The sequence below is a fragment of the Xenopus laevis genome, chromosome 2L (genome assembly GCF_017654675.1).
Source record: "Xenopus laevis strain J_2021 chromosome 2L, Xenopus_laevis_v10.1, whole genome shotgun sequence".
Classification (NCBI taxonomy): domain Eukaryota; kingdom Metazoa; phylum Chordata; class Amphibia; order Anura; family Pipidae; genus Xenopus; species Xenopus laevis.
Window position 1 is genome coordinate 101,748,992 of NC_054373.1, and position 23,129 is coordinate 101,772,120.

The following is a 23,129-nucleotide window of genomic DNA, read 5'->3' on the forward strand; positions in this document are numbered from 1 at the left end:
TTTTATTATTACAGAGAAAGGTTTTAATTATTAAGATAAAATGGAGCCTATGGGAGAAGGGCTTTCCATAATTCGGAACTGTCTGGATAACGGGTTTCCAGATAAAGGATCCCATACCTGTCTATTAGCAATGTGTGGGCCAGCCCGAAACCCACAGGTCGGGCGGTTTTGGGCTAGCTTCCATACAAGATTGCCAGGTCACAGGCAGGTTGGGCTTTCTCTGTCCGCCGACCATACTTTACTGGCTTCTGCCTGCAGTGTGATTTTTGCCTGTGTGCCCCGCCCCGACAGTGGAGTCAGAGTGGGGCAGGCATGCTCTATAAATAAGTAGGCGCACCAGGTTAGGATCAGGTGCAGACAGTGATGGGGCAGGTTAGAGTTGGGTGCGTGTCAACTTTGTGTCGACTCACACATCACTACTGTCAATGCAGGATGTGAGATAGCCAAGGGAGTTTTTCTTGCTATGGTAAGTACCATGCCGTATTTGACCGGTTACATATACTCCTCACCAAGCAGTTTCCACATACTGCACTACTCTTCTTGTAAGGGATTATTGGCACAATAGGAGGCATTTGAGAGTAATAAAGTAGCTTGGGGACGGCCTGCCAGAGAACCTATGGAATGCTAAAACTTCCGACTCAGCAAGTACTACATTCATTGCGGAATATAGAAAAATGTAAATACACATTAAAAAATCCAAGCGGAAAATTAAAAATGAAGATTCATTGGCCACTCCAAATCAATATACGAGTATCTGCAAATAGAGGTTTATACTTTCAAGTAGTGAAAGCTTCTATTTACCAAACCGTTGCAACTCCCATGTTTTAGGATAACTTTCCAAGTAATTAACAAATCAGACAACTAGCAAAACAAAATGTAAAAAGAAAAAACTGATATATACAAATTTGTACAAATGGAACAAGCAATTTGGTTTTGATAAAATCACAAAACTGTTTCTTCTAATCAATGCCCTAAAACATTACTTTCAACATAACAGTGGTTCGCAAGTAGAACTTGGGGGCAGAAAGATGGCTGCTGGATAGGATTAATTTACCGAAAAACTGAAGTTGACTAAAGGAATAAGAAAAGACCAAATCCAAAAGAGCAGTTAGAACCTGCTGCAGTCTAAAGCATGGATATTTTAATTTTAAGGATTAGCTTTCATTTATTATTCAAGCATCTTACCTCCATCATCGCCACCACCAATTTACCACCAAGGTGAGCGAATACAAGCCATAAAGGACAATGCAATGCTTACCTTACTTGAATGGGAATGTATTATATATTGTTTGCAACCTTTGTTTTCTATGAAGCCAGTGAAGTGCCAGAAAAACAGGGTTTGGATTAGTATTTCAATATGATAATATAAGTGATTCACAGGATGAAGAGTCCCCCCAACCACAAAAATAGGCCCATTAAAGGTTGTGACACACAAACATACATAACAAGGAGAGTTGAAATAGGAGGGAGCATTTGCCAGCAAAAGTTGGCAAGATTAGTAATGTGTCTTTCAAAAAGAGCACATTTGTAAGAATGATTAAAGCTTGTCAATTTAAATTACCATCACTCCTGCACCCGTCCAATTAAAGTGAAAGGTGCCGTAGCAAATATACACAAACTTCCAGGGCCCCTTCAGTCAAACAGAATTAAAAAAAAAAATTAAGATTGTTCTTTGTCCTGAAAACTGTCCCAAACCAATAAAAATGGACTGCAAAATAAAGTTAAGGAAGCAGTGTCTTCCAGAAGTTATTCAGTTCAATAGGCATCTTATTCTTGTTTATCCTGCAGTTGCCTTTTCCAGGCTTCATTCAAGTAAACTAGTCGTTTGTAGTTGATGATAAGGAGTATAAAGTTCAGCAAGTAAGTGATGACACAGATAACACAGAAGTCCTTTAGCACAAAGTACAGGATGTATGCCAGGTACACGGACCCCACTACTGACACAATGGATGATGTCATAAGTACTAGAGCTGCTACAGCGCTCACAGTCATACCTGGAAGAAAGCAGAGGAGAGTTCACTAGGCACTCTGGCATTGCCAATCTGTAACAGGAATTTAACAGCAGGAACAAAAACGTCAACTGGTTCAAATTTATAGGAGAATGTGGTCGCAGCAGGTGTAGCTTCTTACATATAATATAATCTGATTTCTCCCCTGTAACTTTTAATGCGAAAAGAGTCAGGGCAAAATCCTTTAGTCAGTTTTATAAGCAGCTAAAAGGGACATGGTGTGAAAAGATGAAGGAGTCAGAGGGGCATGCATGTAACAGTGAAGAGAGAAGAAAAGAAGGAAAGTATACAAAAGAGATCAAAAACGAATTGGCATACTATCCTTACCTGAAAAAAAAGTTAAAGCTAAATATCTAGAATCGTGGTGGTTTACAACCCATTATAGACAAAGACTGGCTCCATATAATAAATGGAAGTATTCGTTTCCAATTAATTCATTTAACATGTGAACTATATTTGACCGTACATTTTACGTGTTTAAAGGAACAGTAAAACCAAAAAAATTAATTATTTTAAAGAAATGACAATATAATGTACTGTAGCCCTGCACTGGTAAAACTGATGTGTTTGCTTCAGCAACACAACTATATTTTATATAAACAAGCTGCTGTGTATCCATGGGGGCAGCCATTCAAGCACAGGATACACAGTAGATAACAGTTATGTTCTGCAACATACAATTGGATTCTTCAGAACTTATCTGCTATCTGCAGTGTGTATCCTGTGCCTTTTCTCCTTTTTTAGTTTAGAATGGCTACCCCCGTGGCTAGACAGCAGCTTGTTTGTATAAACTATAGTAGTCTTTCTAAAGCATACACACCAATTTTAAGCTCACGTGATAAACCATGAGAAGTTTTTCTGTATTGAATTGCATCTCAAATTGAATCTCGTTTGACTTTTTTCTCACTAAACTGAATCTGGCCCATAATCGGTTACTTGAAAGTGTCCCTGGCTGTACCGCTGACCTACTATCCATGCAGAGTAGAGCAGTGGAGGTCACGAGTGCCGTCTTCAGTATCTTCTGATTTCTTCTCTAAGGGACCACTGGCACTAGGCTTTTTGACGGAGGCTCAGTTGAAGCCAGTCGGAATTAGCGGCAACTGCGCATACGCAGAAAAGCTCCCTAAATTACCAAAGAGAAAGAAGAAGATCCGAAAATACCAAAGATGGCGCCCACGAGCTCTGGCAGGGGAGAAAATGCAACTATATCCTTGAAACTGCACATTTGAAAGTCTATCGGCTGAAATCTGCATCAAGTACACAGTGAGTTTTTCTAACCATGGAGAAAATCCCATACAGTATATGATATAAGCTCAAAGACTGAAAATCCTGTTATTTTACCTTGCATCTAAGTCATTTAAATGTTTGCTAAAAATACAAGTTATACCAAAACATGATACAAAGATTTTGTTGCAGACTGGGCAAGGTTTAGTTGTATTTTTGATGTGCGATTAAGCAGGTGCCTGGATGTGCAATATTCTGTTGTATATACCGTAAACCATACATAGGCTACATCTGCAACCTAATTGGTCTACCCCCCTGAACAAGCATTAAAAGTCTTAAAACAAGCATTAAAAACTTTCTAGACCTTTATTTTTCTAGTGTGAGAACTGTCCATTTTTGTGAAAAACATTAAGTGTATATCAAAAAGTGTTTATCAAATAAATACCTTTGATGATCAATCTATTCGGAGTACCTTTTAAGAGCAAACAATTGCAGGCAATATTTGGTAAAAAAAAAACAGATTACATTTATTCAACTTTTATGTAATAAGCCTAAACATGATCCATGGATCAGTGTGGAAAGTACACAAACTCTGCTGTACTCCATGTACCTTTCATGGAACTTCAAAGGGAAAAAAGTGCAAATGCCCAGTCTGTATATGCTTCCTGCAGATTGGTTGCTATTGCTGACTAAATCTAACAAATGTATTTACATTGTTATATTTTAGAATAGCCCCAAAAACTTCCAGAAAATAAGATTCATTCAAACATGTCCTAATGAACTTAGGAATTAAAAATAATACCAAGTTATTACGTTTATGGTTATGCTTCTGAAGTCGTAAACAGTTCATGTTGATAATAAATGTTCTGCCATTATACATAGCTACCTCTTGTATTGGTTGTTTTTGAAAGCAATCATGAAAGTTCACTATATACGCCCATGTATTTTACAGCGCTGCAAAATGTTTGATTTTTATAATTATGTGCTAATACTAATTGAAACCAGACTGGTTAGGGATATCTTTTACACAACACCAAAACACAAAGGGGCCTATTTATCAACACTGTTAAACACTGAAAAGAAACATCAGTGATGTTGCCCATAGATTTCAATTCAACCACAAGTTAGAAAACAAAGATCTGATTGGTTGCTATGGGCAACATCACCAGCGACATTTGTCTCCAATGTCTATAGTAATAAGTCAAATCAACTAGACTTGCTGTATTTTCTTATTCCTTAAAGAAATTTTGCTAGTCATCCGACTGGCTTTCTCAATTCAGAATGTTCTGTACAAAAATATTTGTGGTTATATACCCTGAAATCTTACTCCAATCAGCATAATCTGTTTAGTAAAACCAGAATGGGGTCAGAGACCTCCTGGAGGGAAGGTATTGATTGTATTAGCATGATTGGAGCTATGAGGGGCAAACAACTATTTCAAGGACAAATTCTGCAGGCAGAAACATGGCTGTGCCATGGGAGCACCATTTTCACCCATTGTGGCAAACCTGTACATGGAGAAAGTGGGGGGGGGGAGGCTCTGGGTACTTTCAAAGGAAAGACACAAAGTCATTGGTTCAGATATGTGGATAACACCTAGAAACTTGAAGATCTTTAAAAAACACATCTTTAATAAGTCCTGGTCTGCTTTAAACAGTGAGCCCATAATAAGAGGCACATTTGTAACAATTTAAGATTAGCAAAGATACAATGGTAACTATTTAAGATAAGCGGGTCTCTTGGGGAAACTCTTCACTGCACTGCATGCACAATGTTACTTGAAATTGAATTGCCCTTTAAAGGAGAAGGTAAAAACTAAGTAAGCCTTATCAGAAATATAACTGTAAACCCTCAAAGTAGTGCTGCTCTGAGTCCTCTATCAAAAGAAACACTGCATGTCTTTCCTTCTATTGTGTACATATGGGCTTCTGTATCAGACCTCCTGCCTTCAGCTTAAACCTCCTTGCCCTGGGCCTGAACATGCTCACTATGCTCCTCTCCCTCCCTCCCTTCTCTGCTGTAATCTGAGCCCAGAGCTATAAGTGAGCCGGGAGAGACTCAGGCAGGAAGTGATGTCACACCAAGCTAATACTGCAGCTTCTATCCTAAACAAACAGAGAGCTTCTAGAGCTTTTTACTCAGGTATGGTAAAACATTCTACAGAATAAATATAGCATTCTAGCTTCCACTATTGCATCTATTGGCAATGAAATGTGTTCCAACTTTCCAGAGTTTGGCCATAAAATGGGCAAGATGTTGGGAGGTATGGACTAGTGAAACGTCTTCAAGAAAATAGAAAAAACAGCAAGTCCAGTTAATTGACTTATTACTATAGATATACAATGACCTGGATGAATGAGAACCGTCACAGATATATTTGTCAATTCCAATGTTTTACGCAGCATGATAAATAGGCCCCAAAGTGTTTAGTACGTAGCTCAAAACTAGGAGGGTTATGAAACACATTAAAAGTACCCATAGAAATGACTCGGTTATATCCAAACACTGCTTACAGTCATGATGGTTGTTTACTTGGTAATATTTCAAATTATATATATGGTTTATCACAGTGTGCGTGGTGGTAATTTGGAGAAGTGTCTAATGAGATAGTAAGATTTTTTTGTGACGTATGAATGAAGTACTGCTCAACCACATGGCCTCAGTAGGGATTGGCACCTGCTTTTGTTCATTAGATTTTACAGTGGTATTGATATGTATGGATTGGAGTATGTATTATTTGTCAGTGGCAATGTGTAGATGTTTAGTAAAAGACAAGGGGAGCAGAAAGATATGTTACCTTTCTTGTTCCTGTATGAGGGGGCTGCCATATTTGTAGCAATTTGCAGCAATAGTTTGTTAGAAACTCTAAGGGTAAGGCCAGACGAGGAGATTCGGGGAGATTTTGTCGCCTGGCGACTTATCGCCACGTCTTTTGCGCACTGCCTCAGCGTCTTTTCCCCATAGGCTACAGTGCAAAATCGCCTGCGCTAATGCACACGCGGCAATGCGTTTTCAATAGTCACCCAAAGTTGCCTCACTGAGAGGCAAAGACGTGGCGATAAGTCGCCAGGCGACAAAATCTCCCCGAATCTCCTCGTCTGGCCTTACCCTAACGGACAGTCTGAGAAGAGACACTCAGGTTGGCAAAAGTCAGGTTTAGGAACTTCAAGAAGCAATTACGGAGATATGATATCAGAACTATCAGCGAAAAACGATCAACATGACCCATAGACAACTTTTAATGTAGATTAATATTTTGTAAAGAAAATTTTTAGGGTCAGTATCACTTTAAGACAAGTTATAGCCTGGGATGTCTACAAAAACATATAGTGTTGGTGCATAATTTAGTATTTACCATGTGTTGTGGCCTTGTATACTAAAGTTTACATATTTTTTCAATCACTGTTGGTTTCGTATTCATCAACCCGATAAACACTAAAAACTGTAGTATTGGCATTCTAAGGAGATATAGGGCTATAAAAATCAGATGCGTTTCCAAGCATATAAAATGTTATTTAATGTCCTTATTTTAGACATTTACAGCCATATCTCTAATTCAGAAACTTGATCATGCACACATTTGGGCAGATTACAGAACAGATTAAATATGATCTGGCTAGACTGGAGTTCCTTTAGTTGATTTTCCAGTCTTTTTTTTTTTTTTTTTTTTAAATCTTATGGCATCTAAAAGTTAAAAGTAATCTTGTAAAGTACTTACCAAGAACCATCTGTAGTAAATAAAAAACAAGTCCAAAGACACTGTTTGGCTGATTTATTAAACTGTCTTTTCCAAAGATGGAACCCAACATTCCAAATCCCCGACCCCATCTGCAAAGGAAAAAAAAAAACTAGTAGTTAGCAGGCAATCTTATATGATCTATGCCTGTGGCAGATCATATGAATTAGTCAGAGTAAAGGTAAGCCAACAATATGGGATGATTACAGACACAGACATTAAAAGCTGGCAAAAGATCTATACAGTTTTTTAAGTGCAGAAAGATGCAATAGTCTAGTAATTCCATAGCAATACATGTAATTTAAATTTAGGACATACCACAAAAGCAAATATATTAGATAAATACTGGAGTGGAATTAAAAAAAATCCTTTCTTAGAAAATAATTTAAGCCCACATTCAAACTTTCAAAATTAGGTTCTGATCATCTACACAACTTTAAAGAGGTTTGGCACAACACATACTAATCTGTTGGTTTGATCAATCTGACGACCAAATCTGCGATACATAACATTTCACAACTATAGTCTAATATAAGGAATGCCTGGTACAGGTATGGGATCTGTTAGCTGGAAACCCGTTATCAAGAAAGCTCCTAACTAAGAGAAGGCCATCTCCCAAAAACTCAATTTTAATTACATAATTCACATTTTTAAAGAGGAATTTAATTTTTTTCTGTAATAACAAAAGAGTAGCTTGTACTAAGATACAACTAATCCTTATTGGAGGCAAACAATCCTATTGGGTTTTTTTTTTTTTTTTTACTTTAAATGATTTTTAGTAGACTGACCCAAATTAAGGAAAGACCTCTTATCCAAAATGTAAATGATTTTTAGCAGACAGTGATCCAAATTAAGGAAAGACCTCTTATGCAAAATGTCCCAGATCGCATCCCTGTACCACATAATCCCTTAAAGGGCAGGTCAACCCCCCCCAAATAAATATTTGTCATATTAAAACATAATTTTAAGCAACTTTCCAATATATGTTTATTAAAAAAATTCAGTGCTTGTAAAACAAGCAGTATTTGCATAAATCCTAGTTGTTACTATTTAAACAGTGTTGCAAAAGTATTGGTTCCCCAGCAGACAGGTCAGTTAATCAGCTGCCTTCTCTTACATTGTATTAATAGTCTGTGCCACCAGGGCAGAGAGTAGACAGGAACAGACAAACACCGCTTTCAATAGCAATACATATACAAATAACTTAAAAAACATGGAAAATTTGTAATGAAACTATAGTGCTAAGTTGATTAGAATTATGTTTTCTTTTATTAGGAAAACAAAAATAAATACATTTTTGGGTTGACATTCCCTTTATAAACCGTACACCCACAAAATAAGTTTCTGACCAGAACATACTTTTAACGAACTAGATGATTTACTCTGATTAAATCAATGCTGCTCTACAAGTACCATTACCTGATAAGGACGTTGAAATGGAGTAGAATGTACAAAAATAAACTACATCTACATCATTAAACTACATCTTCTAAAGACTAATTCATAAATATGTTATTTGTATTCGTATCTTTAGACCACATTCCATCAAAATATATTTTTTATCAGCTTTTTGAATCTGACTAATAAAGAAACCAAGTGCAATTAACAGCAGCAAAAAACTTAAAACCAACTAAAAATTGTCCTAAACTGTTTTGCCAGAATGTTATAAGCAAACTATACTCCACGAATTCATAAGTGTCCCATGGAACAACAATTTAACAGCAAAGAATACTACTAGAGATATGGGACCGGTTTTCCAAAATGATCGGGATCTGGGTTTTTCAGAATAATGGATTTTTCCGTAATGTGGATCTTCATACCTTAAATCTACTAGAAAATCATGTAAACATTAAATAAACCCAAAAGGCTGGTTTTGCTTCTAATAAAGATTACTTATATCTAGGGATGCACCGAATCCACTTTTTTGTATTCGGCCGAACCCCCGAATCCTTCACGAAGGATTCGGCCGAATACCAAACCGAATCCTAATTTGCATATGCAATTAGGGGTGGGAAAGGGAAAACATTTTTTACTTCCTTGTTTTCTTACAAAAAGTCACGCAATTTCCATCCCCGCCCCTAATTTGCATATGCAAATTAGGATTCGGTTCGGCCAGAAGGATTCGGCCGAATCTGAATCCTGCTGAAAAAGGCCGAATCCCGAACCGAATCCTGGATTCGGTGCATCCCTACTTATATCAGAGTTTGGCTCAAGTACAAGGTACTATTTTGCTATCAGAGAGAGAAAGGAAATCATTATTAAAAATTTGGATAAAATGGAGTCTATGAGAGATAGCCTTTCCGTAATTCTCTTTCTGGATAAGGGGGTTATGGATAATGGATCCCATCCCTGTACTACATTCACAAAACTAGAGCAGGACTCCACCTTTATATTAACGGTTAGTATGATGTAGATAGGGATATTTTTAAGCCAATCTGCAACTGGCTTAAAAAAAATGTATTTATGTTTTTTTTATTTTTTTTTTAGTAATTTACATTTTTATGTGACAGCTCTGCAGTAGGACATACACCAGAAGTCAATGGGAGAAACCTTAGGGGGAAATTAATGATGTTTGGAAGTAAATTAGGTAAATTGAGTACCTTTGTATTCGTAGGAAGCTATCCCTGGATTAACTTCCAGCCAAAGGGCAACGTCTGGCCAGATAGGTTAGTTTAATAACAAATAGCATCCTGTTTACTAGTCAAACCCATTGTTGTAGCTGTGGAGGAAGGGGGCTCATTTCATTGCCACATGTTTTTTGGCATAGAAGTAAAGTGTTTTTAGTAGCAGATGGCTGCTCATACAAAGTAACAGTAGTCAGCCAGCTCAGCAAAGTAGTCAGAAAGATTTCCTCATTGAAACCACATGTGCAGGGAATTGTGGGGTTTGGAGGATGCAGGCTAAGTACAGATACAAAGTAACAGTAGTCAGCCAGCTCTGCAAAGTAGTCAGAAAGATCAGCAGGAGACTAGGATTAGGATCTGTCAGAAACCATTAAAAGAGTGAGAGTGAGAGTGTGTGTGTGTGTGTGTAATATAAAAATAATAAAGGTTTTTATTTAACATTTTTTTAACACAACAGCACATACATAAACTTAGGATGAGGTACCTGTGTTAGGGAGCCAAACTGGGAGAGAAACGCATGGCGTAATTGGAGGTATCAGAATAATTGTATACTGGGTTGATTTAAGCACGTTCTTAGCCGAGCCAGGGTGGGAAAAGTACCTTCCACTAGCAGATCTTTCTTTGGGCCAGTAGTGAAAGTCTGGCATTTGCATAAAATTTGTGAAATTGGTGCATTTGGCAAGGGTTGGGGTTTGATTTAGCAGTAGTTCTAGTAGTAAGCGCCCATATTTCCTGCAGGGTCGATAATATGGGTGGCAGTTCAGGGGTGTCTTTGGCTTTCCTATAAGGCGCGTTCCTCAACGCTTCTAGGGATCCCGCCATAGTGTCATGTAGTGCCATGAGTGGAAGTCTTCATATTTTTAATTGATATATATTGCAAAGTTGCTTGAAATTATGTTTACTTCACAAAACACAATTTAAGCTTTTTGAGGAGTTCCCCTTTAATTTGCTATGCAGTGCTTGCCTGCCTAAAAATCAGTGAACTCCACAGTAGTATGGAACAAAGCAGATTTGAGTCTATCCTCAAAGCATGGGGTATGCAAAATAGTGTTGGGGGGGGACAACGTTTAGAACAGCGATCTTTATTTACCATGTAAAGTAGCATGTGTAACAAACATATCACTAAATGAGGGGACCTTACAACTCTACTCTCCTGTACTTTCTGCCGTTTACTGGACTAGATTTTCTAGATATCTTTATAAGATTATGGAGACCTGTGTAACCGAAGATTGTACCTTAAACCTATTGTTCACATCTATACCAGCCCAAGGCAACCACAGACCTTTTGCAGTAAGATAGATCTCTGCCTCTTAAAATGCCATAGTAGCTGTTCTGTTCCGTGGCTGCTGATACAAAGTAACAGTAGTCAGCCAGCTCAGCAAAGTAGTCAAAAAGATCAGCAGGAGGCTAGGCTAAGGGAACTGTCACAAACCATTACAATCATGAAAAGTCTGCATATTTTTTTTTTTTTTTTTTATAAAGGTTTTTATTTAACATTTTTTTTTAAAACAACAGCACATACATAAACTTGCATTGCTATGACCATACAAATGAGAATGAATGTTTGTCGGGTAACAATAAGTTTTACACTCAGGAATATATAATAGGAAATACACCAGAAGTCAATGGGAGAAACCGTAGGGGGAAATTAATGATGTTTGTAAGTAAATTAAGTGAATTGAGTACCTTTGTATTCTGAGGAAGCTATCCCTGGATTAACTTCCAGCCAGGGGTCCCAGACCTTCTCAAACTTTCGGGGGCAACGTCTGGCCAGATCGGTTAGGTTAATAACGGGTAGCATACTGTTTACTAGTCAAACCCATTTTTGTAGCTGTGGAGGAAGGGGACTCATCCATTTCATTGCCAAGTGTTTTTTGGCATAGAAGTAAAGTGTTTTTAGTAGAGTTCTAGTCTTATTCAATGGGACCTCAATTACTCACAGCAAATACACCTCCGGGGCAAGAATGCCAGGTAGTAGGACTTGTTCGTTAATGTATTTTGCTACTTCTGCCCAGTAATGATGGGCGAATTTGCGCCGTTTCGCTTTGCCGAAAAATTCACGAATTTCGTGCGAAATTCGCGAAACGGCGAAAAATTCGCGAAACGGCGCCTGTTTTTGACGCCGGCGTCCGTTTTTCCGGCGCCGGCGTCCGTCTTTTCGGGAAAAAAAAATTTGACGCCAGCGAATTTTTGCCGCGAATTTCCGCGAATTTATTCGCTGGCGGCGAAATGCGCAAATTCGCCGCGAATTCGCGCCTGGCGAATAAATTCGCCCATCACTACTGCCCAGTACTTATGCACCATTGGAGTGGAAGAACAGAGAGTCTGGAGATTTACATTTGGGGCACGATGCGGTGGGATTCCTACCCATTATTTTTAGCCTTAACGGAGTAATGTAAGTCCTGTCAATTATTCTGTACAGCACCATCCTGTCTTTGGTGGAGATTAGCTAATCATATAGCCCATCAGTTGCCTCTGCCCACATCTCATCACTTAAATGGGGTATATCCGCAGCCCATTTGCTCCTTGCCCTATCAAAGGGTTTCCCCAGGCTAGGTCTCAGGGACTTGTATACTACGGAGATTAGTTTGCTTGGGTCCGGGTCCCATAATATATTTTCATAGGATGAAGTCGCTGTGTTGGGTGTTAGGGAGCCAAACTGGGAGAGAAATGCTTGGTGTAATTGGAGGTATCGGAATAATTGTACACTGATTTAAGCGAGTTCTTAGCTGAGCCAGGGTGGGAAAAGTACCTTCCACTAGTAGATCTTTCAAATGGCAGATTCCCACTTTGGGCCAGTAGTGAAAGTCTGGAATTTGCATAAAATTTGTGAAATTGGTGCATTTGGCAAGTGTTGGGGTTAGATTTAGCAGTAGTTCTAGTAGTAAGCGCCCATATTTTCTGCAGGGTCGATAATATGGGTGGCAGTTCAGGGGTGTCTTTGGCTTTCCTATAAGGCGCGTTCCTCAACGCTTCTAGGGATCCCGCTCTAGGGGCAAATTCACTATGCGCCGAAGCGCCTAACGCTAGCGTCAATTCGCTAGCGTTGGTCATTTTCATTACTTCGCAAATTCAATAACTAACGCTGGCGTAAATTCGCTAGTGTTACTTCGCACCCTTACGCCAGACGAATCTGCGCAACGGACGTAACTACGCAAATTCACTAACGCGCACATTGTATTGAACTCTACCTTTTACGCTAGACTTCCTTCGCCACCTCAGACCAGGCGAAGCGCAATAGAGTAGATAGGGATTGCTTCAAAAAAAGTTCAAATTCTGTCTTAGTCCCAAAAAAACGCTGGCGTTTTTTCTATATTATGGGTGATAGGCTTAAAAAGATCGAAAAAAATTTTGGGGCTCCCCTCCTTCCCCCCTACATTTCCTAACTCATGGCAACTTAACTATACAGTGGGCACATGTGTAGGGCAAAAAAAATAAATTTATTTGATGTTTTGAAGGTTTCCCAGGCATTTGTAGAAAAATCAGTGAACTCCACAGTAGTATGGAACAGAGCAGATTTGAGCCTATCCTCAAAGCATGGGGTATGCAAAATAGTGTGGGGGGGGCAATGTTTAGAACAGCGATCTTTATTTACCATGTAAAGTAGCATGTGTAACAAACATCTCACTAAATGAATGGACCTTACACCTCAACTCTCCTGTACTTTCTGCTGTTTACTGGACTAGATTTTATAGATATCTTTATAAGATTATGGAGACCTCTGTAACCGAAGATTATAGAGACCTCTGTAACCGAAGATTGTACCTTAAACCTATTGTTCACATTACAGGAAGACTGAACTGAAGCTTAACCAAAGAAGTAGGGTAGACATATTGTAGATTATATTTTTGGCTTCTGTACCAGCCCAAGGCAACCACAGCCCTTTTGCAGTAAGATAGAGCTCTGCCTCTTAAAATAGTAGCTCCCCATCTTTGCTTTCCACTGCACATGTTCTCTGCTGCTGTCAGTTACTGACCTTAGTGACTGACTCACCATATACTCTATATATAGAATATGAAATGTCCCAATATGAGACTGATTAATAAATTATTCAGATTTTTGTACATGGCAGCTCAGAAGCCTGCACAATTAGCATCAGAATTAATAATCAGCCATGTAGCATCAGCTTGACAGGCAAACCCACCTTCTGCTTGATGAGTTGAGATGACCTCTAAAGCTTAGCTGCTCAACCGCAGCTCAAAGCACACCGAGCATGTGATTGTGACTAATCAATGAAAACCAAGAAAACCAAGAGAGCTGCAAAGCAGGAAGTAGCGTTCTGGCTATTATGCATCTTATGAGCCAGGAAGATTGGATAGAGAAAACCTGTTAAAAATGCCACAAAAAGTAATGCAGACAAAAAAAAAAAACACCCTATATCTTGGAGAGATCATTACACAGTTTAGGAGGTAGCAGGGTGGGAAACTGGCATCAAACATATGATGAGAATTCCTTTAAAGGGGTGGTTCACCTTTAAGGTAACTTTTATTATGTTATAGAAAGGCCCATTCTAAGCAACTTTTCAATTGGTTTTCATTATTTATTTTTTATAGATTTATAGTTATTTGTCTTTTTCGTCTGATTCTTTGCAGCTTTCAAATGGGCGTCCTTATCCCCTTCTAAAAAAACAAATGCTCTGTAAGGCTACAAATGTATTGTTATGGTTATTTTTTTTTTTTTATTACTGATCCTTCTATTCAGGCCTCTCCCATTCATATTCCAATCTCTTATTCAAATCAATGCATGGTTGCTGGGTTATTTGGACCCTAGTTACCAGATTGGTTAATTTGCAAAGTGAAGAGCTGCTGAATAAAAAAACAAAATAAGTCAAAAACCACAAATAATAAAAAATGAAAACCAATTGCTAACTGTGTCAGAATATTACACTAAAAGTTCTCAAACAACCCCCCTTAACTCCATATGCTGTTTTGACGGTCAGTGGTGATTTTTGTTAAAAATTGTTTCCTATTCGATAAAGAGTGCCTATTTTGACATGATTACAGGTCATACACTCCAATACTATTTTTTTCATACTAAAAGTCTGCATTTATATAAAAACTCACTGCAGCTAGCAAATAACTTAATGTACTCTGTTATACCACATAAATAAAAGTGCAGATCCGTTAATTACTGGGTGAGACCAAATCAAAGGGGAATCCAATGAAATAAGAAAGAAAATAGAAGCGTGAGGCAGATGTTCGTAGAAACAAAGCAATTGTAGACTGGGAATGTAAATGGGCAGAAATCTTGTTTATTAAGATGTGGTTAGCTTGTTTCCATTTTCTTCATATAAAAATTCAATTAGAACTGGCCCAAGAAACAAATACCAAATCAAATAAAATTAGTTTCAACTATAATAACCACATAATTCCTGCTTTTGGGTGTTTTCCTTTAGACTTTTAAACACACATTGAAGGCTTAATATGTATGTATATTTGTTTGATATAACACTACTTATGCATGCAGCACTGTACAGCAGAATAATAATTTATTTCAACAAACATAGGTCAAAATAATAAAATACAAATAAATACAAAGTACAGTTACATTAAATATCAAGCTGCTACAACTACAAGTGGGAGGGGGGACCTTACAGACACAAATAGAAGGAATTTATAGTGGTTGTCACTGTATTATACAAGGTAAGTGCCAGAACTGAGAAATGCTAATATGCTAATATCTATGTCTGGCTTATGGCCTGCTCTGAACATTGATGACTGCACTAGTATTGAATTGTCCACCCTGGAGCATGCAGCTAAAATTGGCAGCTTATGTGCCCCTAGCAATTGTTGTTCTTCCTGCATTCATCATAGATCAGCAGCTGGCAGTTGTTGGAAGGTAAATTTATTTCCAGAACAAAAAGAAATCATTACAAAAACAGAAGAAAAATATTTTTGCTAACTTTTCACACTAAGCACTGTTCCAACTCCATATAAAAAAAACAGGGTACTTCGACTACCTCTTTTCAGGCAGCCACCCTACACTCAGACTGCTTGCTCTGAGATCAGGAGTTCTCATAAACAGTATTTTGTACGTTACTTAAAGGAACAGTTCAGTGTAAAAATAAAAACTGGGTAAATAGATAGGCTGTGCAAAATAAAAAATGGTGATTTTTATAATGCTGGGTATTATTGCTTAGTCTGCAGAGGGGAAAAAATGGGCAGAAAAAGAGGTTTGCTGGCCAGCAATAGAGAAGGGGAAAAACATTTATAGCACAAATACATGCAGACAAAATAACTCACTAAGCATATCGTAAAAGCAATAAATAAGGGATAACCTCCATCTCAAATCCTAATCGACTATACGCATGACCTGTCAACTAGGATGCGAAATGGAGGTTAGAACTTCTCCATTGCTAGGGGCACCTAAGCTGTCAATTTTAGCTGCATGCTCCAGGGTGGACAATTCAAAACTAGTGCAGTCATCACTTGTGTTCGCTGTTCAGAAGCCAGCAATATAAATTAGCATTTTGATAAAAACCTGAGTGTTTACAAAAAAAAAAAACAGCATTCCCCTTGTGGCAAGTGTCATGATCATTTTCTGCTTCTACTGCTTAAGTCCCTGGACTGAGTCCTAAGAGAAGAAGGAAGAAGTTAAGATTGCTCTGTGGTGTTGCTATAGATATATGCAGGAACACAATTTTTATAAAAAACAGGAGCATCAGCCCACGGTATCAAGGAAACTGATTATAATAACAGAGGTGTGTTGAATTCAATTGGAACTGGGATTTTGACCACCATTGATGTTTAACTAAAGGCACGTGAGGTAAAATGCTAACTTCAGTTTATATTTGCAGTTCAATAGTCTGAATATATTGGTACCCATAAAGTTTGTGATGATGTAATGTGCAAGCTGTGAGCGGATTTTCAGAAAGTTCAGATTTCCAGTTTGAAATAGAAAGACATTTAACCAACTTAAATTTTTCACTTCACTCACCAAAAACATCTTTTGTAGGAGCTCTACATGCCACACAACTAGAGGGTGCTTGTTTTGTAGCAAAAAGTCACAATGAAAATTCAGATACTTTTTTTCTTCTGGAAGGTCTACATGTCACATAAGTTTGTAATCCTTTGGATATTGGACACCAAACTGTTCAGAAAAACCCTGTATTTCACATGTGAAGAAGCTGTAAGGTAAAAGCTTTAAATAAATTTCATACGTGCTTCCACATTTGGTGAAAATGTATGGCTTTTCTGGGGTCAACTTATTTTTAGGGCCATTTCTGGCAGTCCAAAGTAACAAAGTAATATATTCAGTGTTGTACTACAGTGAGTTTTTGCCGTTTACAAGTCAGGAATCCCCATTCAACTAAACATATTTGGTACATTAGCACACTCTGGAGATGTGGTAATGCAAATCTTGTGATTTTGTGAGTATAATAATATAATACACAAAAGCCATGAATATCTCGTAAATTATATCCTTATAAACGGTGAGTTCTGATGTCATCAGTTATAAACGGTGAGTTCTGATGTCATTTCTGTCACATGACTCACTGAAACTTGTGTATTATAATAAATAAAGTACCCCCAGTTGCAAAATATGAGGATATTAGAAGTTACCTCGGAGTTCCATGACTTGTATAAAAACACTTGGCCTTCGGCCTCGTGTTTTTATATGGTCATGAAACTCCTCGGTAACTTATAATATTCTTATATTTTACAAGAGGGGATACTTTATTCACTATATAATAGAGTTAATGTTTTGAGTCCATCTCACCCATTTGGAGATAAGTCCCCTTACCATTTCAAGTTAAAGCTGTAAAATAAATAATACATTATTGAGGGCATAATTGGGCTCCACCCTTAAAAAAAACAAAAAAAAAACCGTCCTGTACAAGCAACCTATGTAGTAAAAGTTTTACTTTCACAGGCTTGTCCGATAAACTTCCAATTGCAGGATTCCAAAGTCTTGTAATGGACTCTGGCCCAGGAAACCTTTCCAAGATTTACTTGAAAGAGTAGCTCCTCCAAGGAATTCTGGATACCAATGGGCTAGGTGCCAAAAATTCTATAGGGCACAAACAGCAAGAAGTCCTTAAAGAATAGGAACTATTGCTTTTTCTTTTATCAGACAATAATCATTGGAGTATGGTATGATAGCGACTATTCAATATGATAGAAAGACTGCAACCAGTTCTATGGTTTTAAGTGAAAACCTTTAGACCACTGGTGATTTAATTGAAAGGCAGTTCTTAATTATTTTCTATAAAAAGAAATGATTGAAATACGTAAATCAATGGAAGAAGTTGACTAAGCAGGCTGCTTAATGGTTCTATATACACCTTTCTTCTGTGGTCAACCTTAGAAGTCTATTTATATATACACACGCGCGTGTGCGTGGGATTACCAACAGATTATTAACACATGAACTATGAACATAATAGACTTGAATTAAGACATATATATATATATATATATATAGTAGCATATTATGCAACTGTCATCATATTCACAAATATGTATGCAATTTGGGTGTATCTATATTGGACATATTTCTGGCAGAACAAACAATCTAAAATTAGATTTTTTTTTCTGGAGATGAAGCAATTCAGCAATCTTAATTATATAAGGGTTTTGAAATGTCCTGCCTGTGGCAGAACTAACAAAACTCTGGAAGGCTTGTTCTTTTAGTTATGGAAGGACTTTTTGCATTTTAATTTCTTCTTAAACAGCAACCCGGATCTTTGTTCCACTTCCACTCCCTTTCAAACTGCTGCAGATAGAGGAGAAATAATTCCAAAACAAAAATGCATTTTTACTCACTTCAGGCATTTATTTGTGCAAATTCACCAAATACATTACAAAATAGTGTTAAATAAATTCATTTCTTACATAACACATGGCAGTGTCTCATCTTTGTCTCCATAGCTAATGTAAACCACACCCTCCTGACGTGTTTCGCACCACCTCTGATGAAGCTCCCAATGGTGTGAAATGCGTCAGGAGGGTGTGGCTTACATGAGGTATGGAGACAAAGATGAGACACTGTAAAACATAAATTTATTTAACACTCTTTTTAATGATTTAGGTGAATTTGCACAAATAAATGCCTGAAACGAGTAAACATGCATTTTTGTTTTAGAATAATTGCCTAGTGCCAATGGACCTAAGCATGCTACTCACTCCCAGATAGCACATAACCATACTATTCATTTTGTATAGATGGAGGAGAAAGGCTGACAAAGTTTGACAGATGTAAGTTGTGGAAGGCAGCACTAGGCAGACTTGCAAAGTCACGCTGATCTCATATCTGGAAGCCAGATATACATAAAGCTTCAAATTATGTGACGTCATCTACCATACTGTACATTTTAAGAATTTTTTTTAAAATGTTATTTTTCTCTGTAATAAAACAGTACTGTAACTATGCAAGAATAAACCCATATTGGTGGAAAACCAATTGTACTGGTTTTATGCAATATGTACATTTTTAGTAGAGAATGGATACAGTTATATGGAAAGAGCCCTTACTAAGGCATATAACAACCAAAAGAATTGTGGGTACTATTATATTAAAAGAGGGATCATATGATATAATTGCAACTTAGGTCTGCTGATATAGAAACGTTATGTATGGCCCAAATCTTACGACTCACACCCAGAAAGCCTACACAACTGATAAACCCTACAGCTGCCTGTTTACAGGTGCCACGTTCCCTCACACCTTTGAGCTCAGACTTTGCTCAAACAATGAGACATGAGGATGAAACTTACTAAAAGTTTACTATATGAAATGGGTTACTGAAAAATACAAAGACAACATTTCCAAACAACTGCAAGAAATAAACAGAAAAAGTATAAGTAATTTAATAATTAAAAAAAAAAACACACATTCCTTGGAAATAGGTACGGTTAACACACCAGCAGATCTTTACTTAATTGAACTAGGCAGTAGTTCATCACTTTATATGTTCAGCAGTCTGCCTTATTGGGCCTATACATCAGCCAAAAGTCTGCTAACTCTAAATTGGCAGCAGTCGCCCAATTTTAAAACAGCTTTATATTCAAAAAATGTAAATTACAAGTGCCACTTCACCCAACTGTGAAAATACAAGGGAAAGTTGTCTAACAAAGAGTTGAAAAGGTGTAAGTCTGCCATTCCTTGTGTAAACCATTCAAATATCTAAGCCTGAGAATTAAGAGATGCTCTTGTCTTAAACATGGAAATACAGTAAAGCAAAACAAACTTCCTAGTCCAACTCCAGAACTTGGGCTGAGATTTACAAAAACTACAAAGAATAAATTCTGGAGGCTGAATAAGAAAGAAAAGTAGATTCTGAATAAACAGTTTTATCGGTATCTCAAAACAATTACAATTCCTCAATATTTTGCCCATAGAACACCTGCTGTGCCTCTGGCTCAAGCAGTTGAGTAGAGAAAATGTATTTTCGTTTCTGCACTTACTTGTGTTTTTTGTGCTATTATCAATGACTATGGCTTGCTAACAAACAGATTTGAAAAAAAAAAATTAAATGCTTGGCAGGTTTTTGGTGCAGAGCTTTTTATTTTTTTTCCAAAACCCACTAGTGGCGAAAAACAAACTATTTATTGCTCTTGGGGCACATTTATCAAAATGCAAGTTTACAGCTTAATAAATACTCACCCACCTTCTATTTATTTCTCTGTGGTATTTAGACTTGTATTAATCAATGGGTGAACGTTAGAACTCACCATTTGATAAATAACGTTCTAAAAAAATCCCATAGGAATGAACAGAACGTGGGTGAGTTCTTATTTAAGCGCTACACTCACATTTTGATAAATATGCCCCTTTAATTCCCTTTGACAAAAAGTTGAAGTAATCAATTATAGAAAGCACAAATAGGTGCAGAAACTCACACACCCTTTCTATGACTGGACACTTTAGCTCAGAGATCAAGCAATCATAAATCAGGCCCATAGTGTTTCCTGATTGCCTCTTTAAGGCAAATAATACATGAATAATTTCTAAAAACTGGAAATGGCCTCTGGTGTCAGATGCTATTAACTGGAAAGTAGATCCACATGAGACTTGCCCAAAGAGCTCACATAAATAGCAACCATAATTCTTCATTAATCAGTCGTGTTACATGTCAAGAATTCTGCTAATTTGCCATATTAAGAGCTCAAATTCAAGCAGAAATGTAAGTTATGGGTTTTAAAAGGATTGAACATAATTTCCTATGCAAGAACAAAGAGAAACAACATGTAACATGCAAGAGATCTTCATTTCCATTATCTTAACCTAACAAAAAAAAAACCTATTCCACTTTGAAGTAGGCCAAAATTATTTTACAGAGCTAATTCATGGCAGACATTCAAGTTTATCTCATGGGCATCTGTATAGAGAACTCTGCTGCATGCAGTACGAAGACAAAGTTTTAATTAGTTCACCACTGATTACATTAGTTGCAGCACATACAGTAGGAATCTTGTCCCTGCTTCTTTAACAAATGTGGTGGGGGGGGGGTTGTGCCACAATACGAGCCAGTCACCAAGCACTCGACTCTAAATGCTGTTCTGCTGTATGAGACAGTGCAGTGGTGAATCATCTGGAATGAAGATTATGACATTAGACTGCCCTGTGTATCTTTCATCTGGCGCTTGCCAAGCGTCTCACAGCTAAAATGCACTGTGCTCCAATGCACTGAAAGGCTGGCAGCAGGGACAATAAGAATCAATACACTCCCAAAACACACACTTAAATCAGGGCTGTAATAGTGAAGTGGGATGGCACGCCACAAGAGAACTGGAAAACAGAGAGCCTGAATGAGAGACTCATTACTTAGAATGAAACACTACCAAATTCTGTGCTTTTAATATCAGCCCTGGGTATACCAGCAAACCCAGTAAGTGCCCTTAAAGGGGTTGTTCACCTTTAAATTAACTTTTAGTATGATGTAGAGAGTGATATTAAGTAACAGGAAAGGAAAGCTCAAATTCCCGCAAGTTGACATCCAATCAATGGTCAGTTGTAGTGATGCAAAAAGTGATTTATTTAGCCCAAAAAACACATATCAAAAGGGCAACGTTTCGGGACCCTCCATACCCTTTATCAGCATGATATTCTGAGACAATTTGCAATTGGTTTTCACTTTTTATTATTTGTGGTTTTTGAGTTATTCAGCAGCTCTCCTGTTTATAGTCTCAGCAATCGAGTTGCTAGGGTCCAACTTACTATAGCAACCATGCACTGATTTGAATAAGTGACTGAAATATGAATAGGAGAGGGCCTGAATAGTACAATGAGTAATAAAAAGCAATAACAATAAATATGTAGCCCATATTCCAGATGGGGCTGGAAAGAGTGTCGGATGACAAATCATTAAAAAAAAACTATATAAAATAAATAATGCAGTCCAACTGAAAAGTTGCTTAGAATTGGCCATTCTATAACATACTAAAAAGTTAACTTAAAGGAAAACCACCCCTTTAAAACAACAAACCTACCATATACCTACACCCTTGAGAAACATCAATGGCCGATAAAAGATCTATATGGCATTTATAGCAAATGAAATAGTGTTACCTCTGTAATCATGTCTGTAATCATTACCTCTGCAACCATGGCCAGAGATTGAGCACAGACACTGCCTCACATGCACTGACAGTATTTTACAGTTACCCCAGTATTTACTGGTAGAGCCGAGGAGACATTTTACACTGTACGCCTGCAGGACATCTCCAGCGGGTTGGGGCAGGTTCCCTCTAATCTCTGATGGTAGCAGTTCCTTCCCATGTAGTGCAGCAGCAAGATTATATGTCACACCTCTAAAGTCACTGAGCAAGAGGCAGAGACTTCCTCCCTATGCACTGGGGTATCCCCAGATAATACATACTGACCCCTCTGAAATGAATGGTACAGGAATGGCATAACATCCACTTCCATTAATTAAAGCAGCAACAAGCCCATTTCCCAGCTTCCTTTATAATCACAAGCCTCCCATGTCCTGTAATAGCAGTAGAAGTATATGCCAGTTACCTGCATAATGACCAGCAAAAGTATTGTACCGAGTCTTCCCTCCCACACTTACATGGAAGATGCCAGCACCATGACTTGATGGTACGCCCTATGAGTCTCGCTGTGCTGTCCTACACGTAGCCCTTAGTGCTGCTGGCTAGTGCGCAGGGAATGGCATTGAAGTCAGCTTGGGTTCAAAACACAGAAGCTCACTGACAGACACATGACACCCTTCACACATGTATAGCCCCTCACACATTTTCCCATTGACTCAAAGCCGGTGTAAAGTTTATACTGTACAGGCGGTGCCCAAGAAAACCTGAGTTCCCAATACCTGGACGACAAAACGGTGGAGCAGTGAACCCACTCGTTGAAATCGCATATGGCCTTGTAGCCAGGGTCCCTCTCCTTTTCCCTCTCCACGTGGAAAGCGTAGATAGACAGCACAATCCCTAAGACACACACTGCATATCGGGCCCCGCTCTCCCACCGCGGAACAGACACTCTCATCACGGGCGCCGCCATCTTAACCCCGGCCTTCTCACCTCGCGCGCGAGCAAGACAATCACAGCGCGCGCACCGCCTGCATTAGTG

General features: G+C 38.1%; 1 protein-coding gene across 1 annotated transcript; it reads right to left on the reverse strand.

Annotated features, from left to right (window-relative positions):
- Positions 1-708: 708 nt before the first annotated feature.
- vkorc1l1.L (vitamin K epoxide reductase complex subunit 1 like 1 L homeolog) lies at positions 709-23,129 on the reverse strand. The gene is made up of 3 exons (XM_018246930.2): positions 22,870-23,129; positions 6,952-7,061; positions 709-1,994 (listed from the first exon to the last, which is right to left on the reverse strand). The coding sequence occupies exons 1-3, from the start codon at positions 23,058-23,060 to the stop codon at positions 1,768-1,770; spliced, it is 528 nt and encodes a 175-aa protein (XP_018102419.1). The 5' UTR covers positions 23,061-23,129; the 3' UTR covers positions 709-1,767.

Coding starts and splice junctions, on each gene's coding strand:
- vkorc1l1.L (XM_018246930.2), bottom strand. CDS start 23,060: ATGGCGGCGCCCGTGATGAGAGTGTCTGTTCCGCGGTGGGAGAGCGGG. Junction 7,062..22,869: donor TCCACCGTTTTGTCGTCCAG/GTATTGGGAACT, acceptor TTTCCTTTGCAG/ATGGGGTCGGGGATTTGGAA. Junction 1,995..6,951: donor TTTACTACAGATGGTTCTTG/GTAAGTACTTTA, acceptor GCTTTCTTCCAG/GTATGACTGTGAGCGCTGTA.